We start from the raw sequence: 16,785 nt of genomic DNA, 5'->3' as shown, positions 1-16,785 counted from the left end.
GAAAACACCGCCCCGACCAGGCGCGCGTGCGCACACGCCGGCCGCCCCAGGCCACAAACGCACCACCCCCGCGCGCTCACGCACGCGCAGTGGCGCGCGCATACCCTTCGGAAGGCCCGGCCTTTGGGTTCCCCGGGTCCAGCGCCCCAGCTTTGCGCCCCGGCTGCCTTCGGCGAGCCTGGAGGCCAGGAGTGTGGGCGGGCTTGCGGGCGGTGGTGGGCGGGGAGCCCATAGGAGGGCGGGGCGGGCTGGCGGGCGGGCGGGCGGAGTCGAGAGGGCCGGGCCCGCGGGCTGCGGCGGCGCTGGACTTGGCGCTGGCGCTGGTGGAGGCGACATGCAGGCCGACGCGAGGCTGGAGCGCGGCAGCCGGGTCCTGACGCCGCAGTCGGCGCCGAGCTTGGAGCCGGACCCGGAGCTGGGCCCGGACCCCGAGGAGGGCGCGCGGGCCCGGGCCAAGTTCGCGGCGCTGCACGGCCCGGCGCTCCGCGCGTCGGGGGTCCCCGAGCGGTACTGGGGCCGCCTCCTGCACAAGCTGGAGCACGAGGTGCGGGCTGGGGTGACGCGAGGAGGGCGACGCGCCGGCCGGGGAGAACCGGGGTGCAGGGCGCGCCCGGAGCGCCCCGGGATCCCTTTGAGAGGTGCCAGGGAAGCTGGGATGCGGGTCCTCGAGGCGCGCATCCTCCAGTCCTGGTCAGCGCGAGCCCGGGGAGCGCCGGGGGTGGGTCGCTCTGGACCCTTCTACCAGGAAGGGTGTGGTCTGCGGGCCGGCTCTTGGCCGAGAGCTGCTGGGGTGGGGCGGCCGAGGGCCTCCTGGAGGACGCGTGCGGAGGAGGTTGGGAGGGCGCCTGGGGGAGTTGGTGGCTGGGAGAAGGAGAGCGAGCGCGTTCCGGGGCGGGGCGGGCTTCGGTGAGACGCGCAGCGGAGAGTTGGGGGGCGGCGTTAACGGGCGATGCAGGGAAAACGGCCGGTGGTTTGAGGATGAAGAGCCACGAATGCCTTAACGACCGACTTAGACTTTAACTCCATGGCGGTTTGTGGCCTAGGAGTGGCGGCCAGAGCCTGTACCTGTGGCCCTGGTCCTGCCAGCATCTGGGGCTGGGCCAGGGCCGCGGCGACAACTGGAACTGAAATGAACTTGGTTTGGCTCCCGTTGTGCGCCAGGCCCTGTGCTGCGTCCTCCACACATCCGAGCCCAGAGCAGTCCTGGGGGGCGGGGGTGGTAAGATTCATCACCCCCACCTTATACAGTGCAGAAAACTGAGGCTCAGGAAGAGGAAGTGACACTCCCAAGGTCTGCCAGACTTCAGAACTAGAAGCTTGCTTTCAGCCACTACCTGCCTCAGGGAAAACAGACGTCCAGTGAGTTTGTGTGGCTTTAACTGTTTAGGTCACAGAGTTCTTTCGTGTTTCTTCATTTGATTTGAGCCCCGGGTCACCTTTATTTTGCATATCAACGAAGACAGGCTGTGGGAGGTGGAGACAGAATCTAAACAAAAGTGAAAAGAGGGCTTCCCTGGTGGCGCAGTGGTTGAGAGTCCGCCTGCCGATACAGGGGACACGGGTTCGTGCCCCGGTCCGGGAAGATCCCACATGCCGCAGAGCGGCTAGGCCCGTGAGCCATAGGCCCGCGTACCACAAAAAAAAAAAAAGTGAAAAGAGCTCACATGCTTCAAGGGTCTCCCTTTTTGTGGGGTCGGCTCTTTTCTGCCGGCCTGTGCTCTAGCCTGTGTCTCCAAAGGGCCTCCGCAGGGTCCTGGCTGAGGGGTGGGCCTTGGGTTTTGGTGGTTTGCCCACGTGTTGAAGCCAGAGCACGTTCACGGGCGCTCTGTTGGGGCCTTCTGAGCTGGAACCAGACTCCTGCAGGGCCTGCCTCCTGGGCCGAGACAGACTGAGCAGTGCAGGTGGCGAGGTGGAACCCTGGAGCCAGGAAAAGGCTGCTGGACAAACTGCACCCTTTCAGCCAGTCTCTCTGCCTCTAAAATCAGGGTTGGACCAGGTACCTTCCTGCCCAAAACACAAGTAGTTGCTATAAAAAAAGGTGCAGTGTTATTGGTACCTACCTTTTGTAACAGTGAATTCCTTTCCCCCTTATGACTTGCCCTCAATTCGCCAGCACTTACCCTAGTCCCAGGCCTGTGCTGGGCAGGAGGGGACCCCAGCGGTTTGTTAGGATAAAAAGGTCCTCGTGTACTGGGTGAAAGGAGCACGAGGTGGAAACACCCTGGCTCCAGCCCTGCCAGCCTCTGCGGGCAGTGAACTCACCTGGGCAAGTCACTTGCCCGTCTGAGTCCATGTCTCCCTCTGGAAAGTGAAGACCAGGAAACATGGCTCTGACTTCCACAGTCTTGGTGGGGGACTGGGTGGAGAGGCATGCCCAGCTCATAGTCACCAGAGTGTAATGTCCCCTCCATCCTGGCTGCAAGATCTGCAGGCCGCCTGGCCACCATCGCTCTGCTGAGGGACAGCCAGTACGTTTCCGTGACCCTCCCTTGCCCTTATGGGTTATGGGCAGAGCTGTGAGTCACCACGGCCAGACCCAGACCTGCAGCCATTGTTCTGCCGAGCCTGCTGCTGTGTGCCCAGGTGTGGGGGAGGGCCACAGGCACCTGCTGACCCAGGAATGGGGCCCCCCAGCCCCCCGCGAGCCGGGGACCCCGGTGCCTTGGAAAGGATGGGGAGTGTTTTACAGTAAATTTCAGCTCTTTTCTGTCTGCAGGAACTTCCCAGCTGCAAAACCATTCCCCTTCCTTACCTCGTTAGGGCCTCCTCCAGTCCCTCTGTGAGGGGGTGGTGGTCACCCCCATTTCACAGCTGGGAGAAGGCACGCCCTGTACTGTCCCCTTCCTCCTGTCAGGTTTGGGGGTAGAGGGCTAGGATACGGGGTTCTGGGTGGAAGCCCACGGTGTGAGTCCCAGCCTCTGAGCTGCTCTCTTCTCATCTCCAAACTGGAGGGAGGGTAGTGGCTTCACCCTGGGATCGGGGGCTGGTGGGGGGCTTAAAGGCGCCGTCCCAAAAAGTGCCCGAGCTCCCCTGCGGATGGACCTGGTCGGCTCCACAGCCCTTCCCGCCCCAGCTTCTCTGCCTGGAGTCCTTGCACCACCACGGCATGGCCACACGTTTAAATCTTCCCCTTCCTTCACCGCTCACCTCAGGTGACGGCTTCCCCGTAAAGTCTTATCCGGCCCTCCAGGCCCCCGCACCGCTTACCTGGTCTTCTCAGATGGCCCCTCTGCCACTCGGGGCAAGGTCATGAGTGATTCATCCTCACACCCCCAAGTGCCTGTCCTGCGCAGCACATCCAAGCTGCTGGTGCCTGAACAGATGGCTGATTTCCAGCTACTGGGATGAGTTTCTCTTCTGTTTTTAATAGAGTCATGAGAAAGGTGTTAGGGGCAGCTGGCCTTCGCTGAGTCCCTGCTCTATGCCACGGACTCTCTGTGTACTGTTTGGTTGACGTATCGCTCTCAGCTCTGCTGGAAGGTGGCTGATGCCCCCTTCCCAGGTGAGAGACTAGTCTCAAAAGTGTCGTGGTGGTAGCAAGTGCTTACAGAGGGTTTGCCAAGCTTAGCTTCTGAGCTCTTCACGTGTGTTAATCATTTAATCCTCCCAACAAGCCCCTCAGGTAGGTTCTCGTATTCCCATTGTATGGATGGGGAAACTGAGGCACAGAGTAGTTCAGTGTCTTGTTCAAGGTCACATAGCCTGGCTGCAGAATCTGCCCTAAGGCCCCTTGCCGACTTGTGGCAGACACCAGGTACATGAGTGGCTGTATGGGGACCGACTGGCTTGTCACCTTCACCAGCTGCATGTGGTTGGCGTTGCCCTTTGCCAGGGAAACTCAAGGAGCAAGGCCCTTACCTTCTGTCCCATCCTGGCCCAGGACCTCAGGACACTAGACCCAGGCCATGGTTTGTGCAGACCTGGGCTGGCGTGGTGGCGTCAGGAGGCTCTTGGGCCCCTGTTTCCTTCTGGGTCACCTCCGCTGCCCTGGTGTTGGGTTGGTGGTGCTGGTGAGAACAAGGTTGGGGTGCAGTCCCTAGCCACCAGGATCCTCACTCTTCCAGTCATTTCCAGCGTGACCGGAGCCACCCGCTCTGCCCTTTGAGCCGCATTTCCCCTATAATGCAAGAGGCCAGACTAGATATCATGGGACACGTGCGTGCAGTCCCACCTCCAAGCTTGGGTCCCACGGGCTGAGGGGCCTTGGACGATAGCGCCAGCGATAGTGGGGGAGGTTAGGGCCTCATTCTCACTGATTAGGAACCCATCTCCCCACCTATAAAATGGGTAGCTGGGCAGTAAAGAGGTCCTGCTTCTCCTAGGGGTTCAGTTTGTCCTCGAGGCCGGGGTGTGGCGGAAGGAACGGGTCAGGAATGGGGTCTTCTGCCAACACCCCCTCCTGTGGCCCCCAGGTTTTCGACGCTGGGGAGATGTTCGGGATAATGCAAGTGCAGGAAGTGGAGGAGGATGAGAGTGAGGACGAGGCAGCCCGGGAAGCACGGAAGAAGCCCAACCCAGGCGGCCAGCTCTGCTACAAGGTCATCGTGACCAATGAGAATGGGCTCCAGGCGGCGGACCCCAACAGGTAGGAGCCGTAGGCCGACGCCTTTCACCCGCACCGTGGCCGTCAGGGCCGGGCTCCCTTTTACAAAGGTGTCACCAAGGCCGTGGCCGCTAGGGAGGAGCTGTCATCGCGAGCACACGTGCTCCTGGGTGCCAGGCGCTGGCCCCTTAGCCCTGAGACAAGGTCCTGTCAGCCCCGACACTGGCGACGCTCCTGCGTTAGTCGTGTTTCATGCTGTCCTGAGAGCAGCGTCCCCCCCACACGCCTCTTAACTGTCCCAGCGGTCCCTCCATGGAGGTGTGACAAGTTCCCGTTTTGCCGATGAGGAAACAATGGGGAAGGACTTGCCTAGGGTCACACAGCTAGTTAAGATCGTGGGTGTCAACCCCAGGGCAGCCTGGACTCGTGAGCCCGGGCTTTTCCAGGGCCCCCGGGCCTCGCCCCGGTCCTGCTGAATCTCAGTCTCTGGGCGGAGCCCTGCGCTTTGCACCCCGGCTTGTGAGGAGTGTGGCCTGATTGATTCCTTGCGTGAGGGCGCCGAGGCTGGGAGTGGGCCTGGGCCTGGCACGAGGCCACAGGGTAGAAAGGCCAGAGCCGATCCTGGCCCCCAGGCTTCCTGCCTCCCAGGGGCCAAGAGGGGCTGCCCTCCGCCAGGAGAGGCCCACAGGCCCCTCGGCCCGACGTCGCCGGAACCCTGAGGGAGAAACTTGCTGGCCTCTGGGGGTTTCCGGGCCCCTGTGACCGTAGCTCCTCCGGGAAGTCTGGCTCCTTCACCAGCCCCTGGTCGGGTGGGGGGGCCCCCACGGGTCATGACAGCAGCCAAGCTCCTCCACCCCCGTGCCCTCCAACTCAGAAACTTGCAGGCTCCCCTTTCTCGTTAAGTTCAGTACAGCGGACCCGCGCGGGCGCCTGCTCTGCTGCTGCCTGTGCCAGCCATGGGGCTCAGGCCCAGCGGCCACCTCGAGCAGCTCCCGGCCTCTGCCCCCTCCATGCACACCACCAGGCAGGTTTGGGGAGGGATGGGGCCGGCGTCCTTCCTGCTCCTGGGCCTTTCTTCCCTCCAGACCTCTGTGAGTCCGCCCCACCTCACCCCAACGGCCAGGCCCCAGCCTCCATCCTCCCCCGCCATGTCCAGCAGCCATTGTGTGCGTCTGCCCAGGTCGCCCCCAGACGCTCCACTCTGAAGGCCTGGCCGTGTCTCACACGGTCATAAACTCTACGCACGAGGACGGGAATAAATCATTTGTTTCAGGATATGCGAACAAAAAATAACGTAAGTGCAGTAATAACTACTGCTGAGCTTGACCCCTAACCTAAGAACCGGAGCGGTGGCTGTGCCTCCCTGTTAGCAGGGCGCCAGGCCAGGGCTGCTTCCCCAGCAGGCAGAACCCCGTGCGCTCAGAGCCTCCGAGTCCAGCAGGGCTTGGATGGTGTCCGGGCAGCCTGGCCTGTGGGCTGGGGGCAGTCATGTCCTTGGGCCTGCAGTGGGGACACCCTACCCTCCACCACGCTGGCTGGCCCACCGGGCTCCTGCAAAGAGACCGGACTGTGTGGACTGCAGGTGTCTGTACACGGGGGGACTTGAAGCCTCTCCCGCAGAAATCCCTGGAGCTTCCCAAGAATTGCCCAGAAGTCCCGGGCAAGCACGAGTGAGCTCTGAGTGGGGCTCCTTTGCGTGTCTGCCTGCAGGTAGCAAGGTTGGGGGGCGTGGGCCTGCCCCCCAGCAGCTCAAAATCCAGTTGAGGGCAGTTAGCTGTCGCGGTGATCGCCGTAGTGATCACTGAATACATGAAGATTCAGTGTACGGGCAGCATGCTGTCTTGTCTCATTTGGTGCTCACGTCAGCCCGGTGATGGGGGTAGGGACCGTGTTGCCCTGTTTTAGAAACTGGAAAAGGGAGAGGCACTGTCCCAGGCCCGCATAGCGGGTGGTCGGCAGAGCCAGGACCCCCACCCAGGCCTGGTGCGGCGTCCAGGCCTCAGCCCGGCCTCTTCCTCAGGCGGATCCCGCCTGCTGGCCCTCTTTCCAGCCTCCCTTCTTGCCCTGCCTGCGTGGTAGCCTCGCACTCACCTGTAACCTGTGCCCGCAGCATCTTCCTTATCGACCACGCCTGGACGTGCCGCGTGGCGCACGCCCGCCAGCAGCTGCAGCAGGTGCCCGGGCTGCTGCACCGCATGGCCAACCTGATGGGCATCGAGTTCCACGGCGAGCTGCCCAGCACCGAGGCCGTGGACCTGGTGCTGGAGGAGATGTGGAAGTTCAACCAGACCTACCAGCTGGCCCACGGGGTGAGTGGGCAGCCGGGCCCCAGGGGAGGCAGACAGGCCTTATCTGCCCCGTGCCGTCAGGGCTAGCGGGAGGCGTCCTCTTACCCCGCAAGTGAGCAGACTCATCTTCTGTGGCCAGTGGAAACTACCCTGGTTCCCCGTGGCTCTGTCTTTGCCTCGGGCCAGCCGGTGCCGGGGACCCAGGTGTCCATGCGGCCTTTGGGCTCACGGTGCACAACCCTCTCCCGGACCCCAGTGACTTGGCTGCCTCTCTACTGGCCTCTTCTGGTTCCGTCACCCTCCTAAAAGCCCTTAGTGATACCCTGCTGCTTTCGGGAGTAGAGCTGAGTCCCTTCAGCATATCCTTGGGCTTACATCACCACCCCCACTCCCCGGCCTCCCCAGACCCACCCTTACGTTCCAGCCCCTCACCACCTTCAGTCCAGGAAAAGGCAAAAGTTGCTTCTCCTGATCTCAGCTTAGCTGTTGCCTCCTCCAGGAAGCCTTCCCTGAACTCAGAAGTCTCCCCCCTCCTCCGCCTGCACACAGAACCAGACCATCCATGTAGCTACTAGGCTAAGTGCCCTCTTTCCGTACACCTTTGCCACACACGTGATCACACCGCAGCCTGCTGGCCTGTTGTCCTTGTTTGCCAGGGCAGGGCCGCCGGCCCGGAGGCCACAGGTTCAAGGGACTGAAGGCGTGTGTGGTGGGTGCTCCAGGCTCTGAGAGGTGGGCATAGATGGGCCGGTGGTAGGTGTTTGGGTCGGGGATGGGGCGGGGAGGCGGAGCAGTGGGCGAGGGTGGCGTGTGCTCTGCCCGCAGACGGCCGAGGAGAAGGTGCCGGTGTGGTACATCATGGACGAGTTCGGCTCGCGCATCCAGCACGCGGATGTGCCCAGCTTCGCCACCGCGCCCTTCTTCTACATGCCCCAGCGGGTGGCCTACACGCTGCTGTGGCCCCTGAGGGACCTGGACACGGGCGGTAAGTCAAAGCCCGCCCACCCCAAGGAAGGGCCGGCGCTTTTCTGCCACCCCCTGACTGCCCGCGTGTCCTGCCTGGTGCAGAGGAGGTGACCCGGGACTTTGCCTACGGAGAGGCCGACCCTCTGATCCGGAGGTGCGTGCTGCTGCCCTGGGCCCCCGCCGACCTGCTGGGCCTCAGCTCCTCCACGCCCGAGCCAGCCGACGAGCACTACCAGGTGTGGCCTCCAGCCCGACCCCGCGCCCGCTTGCCTGGTGGCTCCTGGAGCTTTCTCCACCCGGTCACCACATGTTGCTGAGCACCAGCTGCCACGGGAGGGAGAGGAGAGTCTGGGGGTGTCTGAGAGACAAGGCGCTCAGAGCCCAGGGAGCAGACGTGAGCTGCCTGGGGCCCAGACCCCGGGGTCCCGATGCTGGGAACCGTCCTTCCTGAGGGTTGGGTAGAGCTGGGGGACTGGAGGTCAGGGCTGCTGTTCCCTGTTTTCAGGGGCTGGGGCTGGGGGACTGTTCCACTTCTTTCTATTTGTTATAAGCAACTCATTCAGCCCAGCCCACGCTCATGGGGAGACGAATGAACTCTGCCTTTCAAAGGAATGTAGAAGAGTTTATGGACACGTTTCATTTTATTTTATTTATTTGGCTGCGCCGGGCGTTAGTTGCAGCACATGGGATCTTCGTTGCCACTTGTGGGGTCTTTTCAGTTGCAGCATGTGGGCTCTAGTTCCCTGACCAGGGATCGAACCCAGGCCCCCTGCACTAGGAGCGCGGAGTCTTCACCGGGGACCACCTGGGAAGTCCCTATGGGCATGGTTTAAACCATCGCACCGCTTAAGCTCAGAGCAGCGTTTGGGGGCTCCCCGAGGACCAGGTAGCCCCCTCCCAGGACAGGCTGGGCACCTTCTGGGCTGCTTGTGACTTGGAGGAAACATTTAGAGCAATGAGCAGATTTAGAGCAATGTGTACGTTGTTCTTTTGACACAGAACAGGCTGTCCGGCACCTGAGGGGCCTTGAGCCCCGGAGTCCTGGGATGGGGGTGGTCAGAGGGCTCTGGGCGCGGCGGTGCCTGCGAAGGGCTCGACCTGAGGTCCAGGTGTGCCCCCTGGGATCCCAAAACCCTGATGTACGGGATGGGGAGGCATGTGCTCCTTTCTTTGAAGGTCTGTCTACCTCCAGTGTTTTCCTTCTAGGCCATTTTGGAGGAAAACAAGGAGAAGCTGCCACTGGCCATCAAGCCGGCGGTGTATCCCTGCGACCACGTCTTCAAGTGCGTAGCCCACCCTGCCCCCAGCCTGTGCTGAGACTTTGCCTCGGTCCCTTTCCTCATACACGCCTCACAGTCCCCACAACTCCTGGAACAGTGCTCGGTACAGGGTGGCCTCAGCAAGTCCTCTGCCCCCTGGCAGCACAGCAGTGACGGAAATGCCACAGGCGGGGTCTCAGGCTCACAGAGAGAGCGCCCGAGAAGTGAGGGTGAGCTGGGGTGCGCGCGGCCTCTGGAAGCAGAGAGCCGGTGCTGACAGTGACGGTGCTGGGCACCCAGGAGAGCCACCCAGATTGCCAGGGGGGCCGCGCCCAGGTGTCTGCAGGTGTGGGCTGGCAGCTTAACGTAAGGCCGGGCAGGCCAGCAAGCCCAGGCTGGACCCGGGGTGGAAGCAGATGCTCCCTTTTTATGGGTGAGGAAGTGGAGGTCCTGGGTGACGCCCACCAGGCATCCAGCTGGCTCGGTGGCGGGTCCTGGGTCAGCCAGGGGCAGGTTGGCCTCTGTTTCCAGGGGGAGGCCCTCCCTCTCGCTGCCCACACCTGCTCCAGCTGGAACGGACACCATGCTCCACTGACCCCTTCCCCCAGGTTCTGGGGTCTCCTCCCACTGGCCCGCAGCCTGGCCCTCCTCCCCTTACCTGAGTTCACCGCCTAGCATCCCTCCACCCCCTCAGGTCGGAGGCTGCACGGAGGCCCCCTTAGCCTCGCCCCCTCCCCACAGCTGTGCTCCACGCCCCAAGCGCCCCGTGCCGGCCCCGCCCGAGCAGCCAGCCCCTCGCCTCTCTTCCTCCCTGGATCGCCGTCCAGGGCCAGGCCTCCCTCCCGCCTTGAAACTCCACAGTGTGGCCGCATCCACCACCCCCGGCAGACAGGCTCCCAGGCCCTGTCCTCTCCTCCCCCCGGGGCCGGTGTGGAATGAGGCCTTATCGGAGGCGGAGGCGCGTGTCTCGGCCACACGCTCACCTGCAGGCCCCCGGGGCGCCAGCTCCCTTCTCTGAGGGCAGAGGTCCCAGCGTGTGGACCCGTCCCGTCTCCACGTGGGAGGAGGGAGCCCCTGCCTGACGAAACGCTCGGGTTCTCCTGGTTCGTCCTCGGGAGGAGCGTGAGGTGGCCCTGTGGTGCCATCTCACAGGTGGGGGTCCCGGGGTCGCCAGGGTCCCAGTGGCCCCGTCGCTGGGCAGACAGGCGGAGGCCGTGGGGCGGAGCCCGGCCGCCGACCTCCGCCCGCCCCGCCCCCCCCAGGGTCTACACGGACGTCCAGCAGGTGCTTGGCCACCTCAGCCACCCGCGCTTCACCTTCACCGAGAGCGAGGCGGACGCCCACATCCTCTACCACTTCTCGCACTTAAAGGACTACAGGTGAGGCGCCTCCCAGCCCGGTCCCCGCCGCCGCCCTCGGGGCCCCCGCCCCCGCTGACCGGTGGCACCTGCCTGGGCCCCGCAGAAGGCTGAGCCGGGAGAGGCCCAGCGTGCTGCTGAACCAGTTCCCCTGCGAGAACCTGCTGACGGTGAAGGACTGCCTGGCCTCCGTCGCGCGCCGGGCTGGCGGTCCCGAGGGCCCGGCCTGGCTGCCCCGCACCTTCAACCTGCGCACCGAGCTGCCCCAGTTCGTCAGCTACTTCCAGCAGCGGGAGAGGCGGTGAGGACCCCCGCCCGCCCCCCCGGAGCCGCGGCAGCCGAGACCCTACGCCCATCAGGCTCCCGTGGTCCCCGCCCCCTGGCTGAGCGCCTGCCGTGCGGCGGCCACGGTTCCAGGAGCTGCAGGCTCTGGGTGCACTGCTGCTCGGAGGCCCTTCCTCCCGGAGGGCGGCTCATCACTCCCGAGGCCCGGCCCCTAAGGTCTCCTCTGGGACCCCTCCCTCAGCCCCTGCTCTGCTGCCACAGTACTGGGGACACAGTGCCCAGGAGGGTGGGCCCAGGGCACAGCCTGGTCATCCCCTCTGCTCCCAGGGGCGAGGACAACCACTGGATCTGCAAGCCCTGGAACCTGGCCCGCAGCCTGGACACCCACATCACCAAGAACCTGCACAGCATCATCCGGCACCGCGAGAGCTCCCCTAAGGTGGGCCCCTGGGGCGCCGGGAGGGGGGGCTCTGCGAGGACCTCTGTGGGTAGGTCCCGCGTCAGCGTTCTTCAGCTCACAGGAGTCTCACCACCCCCACTCCTTCCCCTGCCCTTGCCAGTGGGGGGAAGGGGCTGTGTGACAGTCGGGTGAGAGGAAGGAGCCTCCCTGGGTGTGTCTGAACTGCATTCCCGCGCGCACCGCGCCTCACAGGACCATGCGGCAGGAGGGAGGTGGCCAGGCCAGGGAGCCCCACGGGGCCCTGGACGAAAGCGCTGTAGTGGCATGGGGCCCATCAGTGGGGGAATTGAAGGGCACAAGGTTCTGCACCTGGACAGAGGCCCGAGAGAAAATGCCACTGCGATGACCCTTGTGAAGTTTTCCAGTGGTGGGATGGGGAGTCAGTGGATTTATGGCTGAGAATCTGAATCCAGTTTTCAAAGCTAAAAACTGGTGGTATCTTTTTCTTCAATTAAAGATGAAGATAAAGAACTCATTGCAGCTAAGACACAGGTTTGAAAAGACAGGAAGACGCGTAGTGCAGGGAGCAGGTCCCTTCGTGGCACCGGGACGGGAGGTGGGCTCAGGAGAGAGTGTTCCTCCAGATGCGGTGACAGCACTTGGAGGTCCCACGAGTGGGAGCCACAGCTGGGGAGGTCGGGGTGCTCTGTCCTGGCCCAGGTGTAACAGGCCACCTGTGAGCCTGCATCTGTGTCCTCAGGTTGTCTCCAAATACATTGAAAGTCCCGTCTTGTTCCTCCGAGAAGATGTGGGGAGGGTCAAGTTCGACATCCGCTACATCGTGCTCCTGCGGTCGGTGAAGCCCCTGACGTTGTTCGTCTATGACGTGTTCTGGCTGCGGTTCTCCAACCGGTAACTGGGGAGACTGGGCTGGGGCTGGGGGCTGGGCGACAGGGCCCCTCTTTACTCGGGATGAGAACGCCTGCACAGGGGCTCCTTTACCACCAAGCACCCAGCAGGGACCCCGCTGAGCCCGTTTCTGTTAAATGGCAGTAATTCTCACCCTGCGTGTGTCACCACCACCTTGTGGAACAGGCACCTGCTTCCTCAGACCACGACGATGTTTACCGGCCTAGTGGGGATCTTCGTGGTTAACCCCTGGCCGGGGGGACAGGGGCAGTGTAGGGCCGCCCCACTCTTGGGGGAACCGGCGCCCGGCCAGGGGGCTCTGAGCTTCTGCACGCCCGGGACCCACTCGAGCGTCTGTCCGCTTGTCCTGCAGGCCTTTCGCACTCAACGACCTGGACGACTACGAGAAGCATTTCACTGTCATGAACTACGATCCGGAATTGGTGCTGAAGCAGGTAGGGGCCTGGCACCGCCTGGGGAGGGGTTCCCGTGGAGGCTGGCCCAGACAGGACCCGACACCCGTCAGCTTGTCTTCCGGCAGCTTGCGTAACAGTCAGGGGAGCTGCCTCCTTGTACCTGCGTCCCCTCCCACAGCTGCCCCCGTAGCTCTGAGGGGCACTTGCTTGGCTCGAGGGGGCCCTTGAGGCTTCCCGGTCCCCTGGCAAGTCTGAGCAGAGCAGGGTCTCAGCCGGGAGGCGCAGGCCGCCTTCTGTTCAGCACCTGCTGAGCATGAGGACGCTGGTAGGGGTGGGGAGGCGCACAGGTTCGCGTCCCACGGCCCCCAGGGCGGGCGGCTCTGCTGGCCTGTGACCCTGTCTGGACCCTGGGCCCTCTGTCTTCCCCGTGTTCTCTGGGCACCGCAAGCAAAGGGCGTCAGCACAGCTCCTTTCGAGGTGAGGGTGTGATCCCCCAGCTGGCCAGTGGTGCACCTGGGACAGGTAGGGGAGGCACAGCCTTGGTAGAGGCAGAGGCCGGCTCTGGGTGGAGGCAGAAGGGAAGGAGAAACAGGCCCCCCGACGTGTGGTCCACGAGGTCCTCTTGGACCAGCAGGTTGGTTATGGCTGTTCTGGGCAGACCGGAAGTAGGGCACAGGCACTCTCCCGCCCTGCTCCGCACAAGGCCTGCAGGTGGCCTCTGGTCCCGCCTCCCTCGAAGCAGCCACTCCTGAATGTGGGGATTGTGTTTCCGTGGTGATTTGTTAGTAAATGTGCTGCCCCGAGCTCTCACTGTGCCATGTCTGAGAAGTCCTCTAGGGGGCGCTGCGTTGTCCGAGTGGCCAGGCCACGTGCACGGCCGGCAGAGCTGCTGCTGGTCCTTCCTCCTCTTGTCCTGGGCTGTGTTGACAGCTGGTCCCTAGGAGCCCGAGCCCTTGCCGGGGTCCCGGGATGTTGCTGAGGTTGTCTCTGAGGACCTGAGTGCCTTTCCTCTACATAGCAGGTGTCGTCCCGAGGGTCACGTTTCCTCTGAAGCCCCCGCGTGTGGGGATGCGTGTCCAGCAGGGCGAGAACGTTGGGCTTCCATAGGGAGCCCGTCCTGGTCCTCTCTGGGAGAAACCTGAGCTGACGGCCAGCTTGCTCAGGTGTGTTTTGGGTGACGTCTTGGCCTGAGAAGCCCCTGCTGTCCTCAGGCACTTTGAGCCGGGGCCGGGCAGTGAGCTCAGGCCTGGGCCCTGCAGACTTGGGTCCGAGCTCTGTGTCCAGTGACCACCGTGAGACGGACGTGGTGACACGTTGGCCCGGGCCTCCCAACGTTCAGTGCCTCACTGGAGCCTCACGGCAGCCGTGCCAAGTGGGTTTGCTGGGCGGGAAGCGTTGTCCCGTTTTACAGATGGAGACACTGAGACTCCGAGGAGTGAATGTGTCCAGAGCTCAGACCCCGTGTCCTGCCTCCCATTTGTGCCCTGCGGGGGTGGAGCTGGAGAGGCTGCTGGCGCCAACCTGGGGCCCCGGCGAGTATCAGGGCTCCACGTGAAAGCAGGGCAGGCCAGCCCTCCCCTGCCCCTGCCCAGAGGAGGCCCCGGGCAGAGCTCGACGGGCCCTGTGTCTGTTGCAGATGCACTACGACGAGTTCGTCCCGGAGTTTGAGAAGCAATACCCAGAATTCCCCTGGAAGAGCGTCCAGGTGAGTCCTGGCAGAGCTGGAGGGGCGGGGCTTGCCTTGTGGACCAGCATCAGGCGGGGGCGGGGGGGGGGGCGGGGGGGCCTTTGCCTTCTCTGGATGGTCCTGCTCTTCCCACCAGGGCTGGTGAGGGAGACGGTGTGGGCTGAGACCCCTCCTCCCCTCTGGCCTGGGTGGGGTATTGTGAGGGTTCCTTGGAGGGGGCCTGGCGGGGTATTCAGGACACCCTTGGGACAGCCAGACGGCAAAGGGCTCTGTGTGTGCCAGGAATTGCACACCTGAGGGCACACAGGGACGTGCTTAGAGACACAAGCTGGCCACCACTTGCTGGAGGGAGCATTTCGGGATCTGTGCTGCCTAGCTCGGTGCAGAAGGGGCCGTGGGCTCCAGGGCGGGGGACCCAGGCAGCTCTGCAGGAGGTGGATGCCAGGAGTGAGGGAGCAGGGCACAGGTGGCTGTGGCCAGGTCTGGAGTCACAAAGGATGTCGGAGGAGGTGACTTGGCCATTTGGGGACCAGGGCTCAGGAAGGGGCTGGGAACCCCATGTGGAGAGGCTGCCCTGAAGGGCTGGACCCAGTGTCAGACGTGTGGGCCCCTGACCCTGCCTCCCCCGGCCCCCAGGCTGAAATCTTCCAGGCCTTCACGGAGCTGTTCCAGGTGGCGTGTGCCAGGCCGCCCCCGCTGGGCCTCTGCGACTACCCCTCATCCCGAGCCATGTATGCCATTGACCTCATGCTGAAGTGGGACAGCCGTCCAGATGGTGAGGGGGCTCCCCTGCCCCGTAATCCAAAGTGCCCTCCCCACTTACCCAAAGGTGGTCATTCAGCCCTCCCCACCCAGCCCACACGGGGACAGAGGGAGGGCGTCTCTGCTCCCTCGCCATGGTCAGCACTTGCCTCGAATTAGCCTGAGATCTGGGTCAGAGGAGGCCCACGTTTCAGCGCCACGGCCTGCAGGGCAGAGCGCGAGCGGGGAAGGCAAGTGGGCGGCAGTGGTGTCGGGAGAGAGCTCACAAGGGGAGGGGCCCCATGTGAAGGGCAGGGGCAGCGGCAGCCCTGGCCGCGCACCTTCCTTCCAGGATCCCCGGGATGTGGTAGCTCGTGTCGCTCCTGGGGCTGCAGGTGGCTCCAGGCTTCCCCCTGGGCAAGCAGGCCTCAGGCCGGGCCCCCCAGCCCACCTCCCGGGAGTGAGATGCCCGTGCTTTTGCGCATCAGGGAAGCAAGTGATGCAGCCGCAGCTCCTAGAGGTGAACTTCAACCCAGACTGTGAGCGGGCCTGCAGGTGCCACCCGACCTTCTTCAACGACGTCTTCAGCACCTTGTACCTGGATGAGCCTGACAGCTGCCCCGTCACCCGCCTCGTCTAGGCGCCCGCGGGCCCTGCTGTGGGTGCTCGTGGGCGGATCGCAGCCTCTGTTCCCCGAGCTGCTTCTGCACTGTGCCCCCGCCCCCCGCCCCCACTCCTCCTGCCCCCACCCTGTGAGCCGCCGTGGCCCCAGCCTCACACCCTGGCGGCTCGGGACCCCTCCCCCGTCGGTCAGGAGCAGGGCCAGCCGTGCTGCCCCCAGGGCTGAGCGCTAGGCCCCTGCTCACACCCCCCTTACTGCCATCTGTGTCTGTTCGGTGATTGGTCTCAGCTCGGCCACGGGCTTTATTCCGGAGAGTTCGCTTCCTGGGGTGCTGTGCTTCCAGAGGGCGTTAGTGAAAGGGGTCTGGGGAACACGACACGGTGTTGTCAGAAACGAGCTTCCCTAGGAGCGCCCATGGGAGCCCAGCGGTCAACAGGCCCAGCCTGGCTGCTTCCCACGCTCCACCCCAGGCCCTGTGACAGGCGTCCCCAGGTCCCCCCTAGGAGCCTGCTTCTCAGACCCAGCCTTCTCCCCCTTCACCAGCAACCTCCCTTGAAGCTCCGGGGCAGGCCAGCCGCTGCCTTTGGTTGCTGTTGCCTTTCCCTTTGGCCCCGTGGAAAGGGCCAGATGTGGCACCAGCACCTCCCTGCCCGCTGGGCACTGCAGTGTTTCCAGCCTCGCCTGAGGGTGGCTGGGACGCTCCAGTGAGGGGACTCGGGGACAGGTGTGGGCAGCAGAGCACCAGGCAGTGGGCGGCTGAGAAGGATGCTTCCAGGGAGAATGCCGTCTCCCACCAGCTAGAGTCAGAATGTGGGGTTTTTGTAACTTTTTCATTTATGGGAAGAAAATACAAAATTTTTGTTCTTTCCTTAATTGTGTTTCTGAAATCTTGAGTCAGTTTCCAGGGTAGTTTGTGTTGCCACAGTGTACCCAGCCCAGCTAACCAGACGGCGGGTGTGACTTTCCCGGAGGAGCTGCCTGCAGAGCTTTCATGTGTGTGTACGTGTGTGCGTGCGTGTCGTGTGTGTGTGCGCGTGTATGCATGCGTGTGTTGGGAGGTGCTTGTTTCATTCTGAAGCCAAGAGCGATCCTTGTAGCAAAACTGGACTCAACTGCGCCTCCCACTTCGTGTCTTTTGGGGCGTGTCTGTCCACTGTCTCTGCTAACCAGAAGTTCAGCCTGTGTTCTGGAAAACACCCTTTCCTCCAGCCAAGGAGAGGTTCAGAGGGCAGGACACCTCATCTCTGGTTTTCTCCATGGGAGAGCTGCTGCGTCCTGTCCCCTCCTGGACTTGATTTGTACCGCAATAAA

At 63.6% G+C, this 16,785-nt stretch overlaps 1 protein-coding gene across 1 annotated transcript; it reads left to right on the top strand.

The window, feature by feature from the left end:
- Positions 1-292: 292 nt before the first annotated feature.
- On the top strand, positions 293-16,340 carry TTLL12 (tubulin tyrosine ligase like 12). Its single transcript, XM_082850986.1, has 14 exons — positions 293-544; positions 4,413-4,585; positions 6,654-6,852; positions 7,657-7,816; positions 7,900-8,033; positions 9,004-9,080; positions 10,319-10,435; positions 10,521-10,715; positions 11,027-11,138; positions 11,860-12,011; positions 12,382-12,463; positions 14,061-14,129; positions 14,748-14,886; positions 15,341-16,340. Exons 1-14 carry the CDS (start codon positions 335-337, stop codon positions 15,490-15,492), a joined length of 1,971 nt encoding a protein of 656 aa, XP_082707112.1. The 5' UTR covers positions 293-334; the 3' UTR covers positions 15,493-16,340.
- The last annotated feature ends 445 nt before the right edge of the window (positions 16,341-16,785 follow it).

This window comes from Leucopleurus acutus (assembly GCF_964270905.1).
Source record: "Leucopleurus acutus genome assembly, chromosome: 11".
Taxonomy (NCBI): Eukaryota; Metazoa; Chordata; class Mammalia; order Artiodactyla; family Delphinidae; genus Leucopleurus; species Leucopleurus acutus.
The sequence above is the reverse complement of the archived record's forward strand: the minus strand, read 5'-3'. Positions and strand labels throughout refer to the sequence as shown.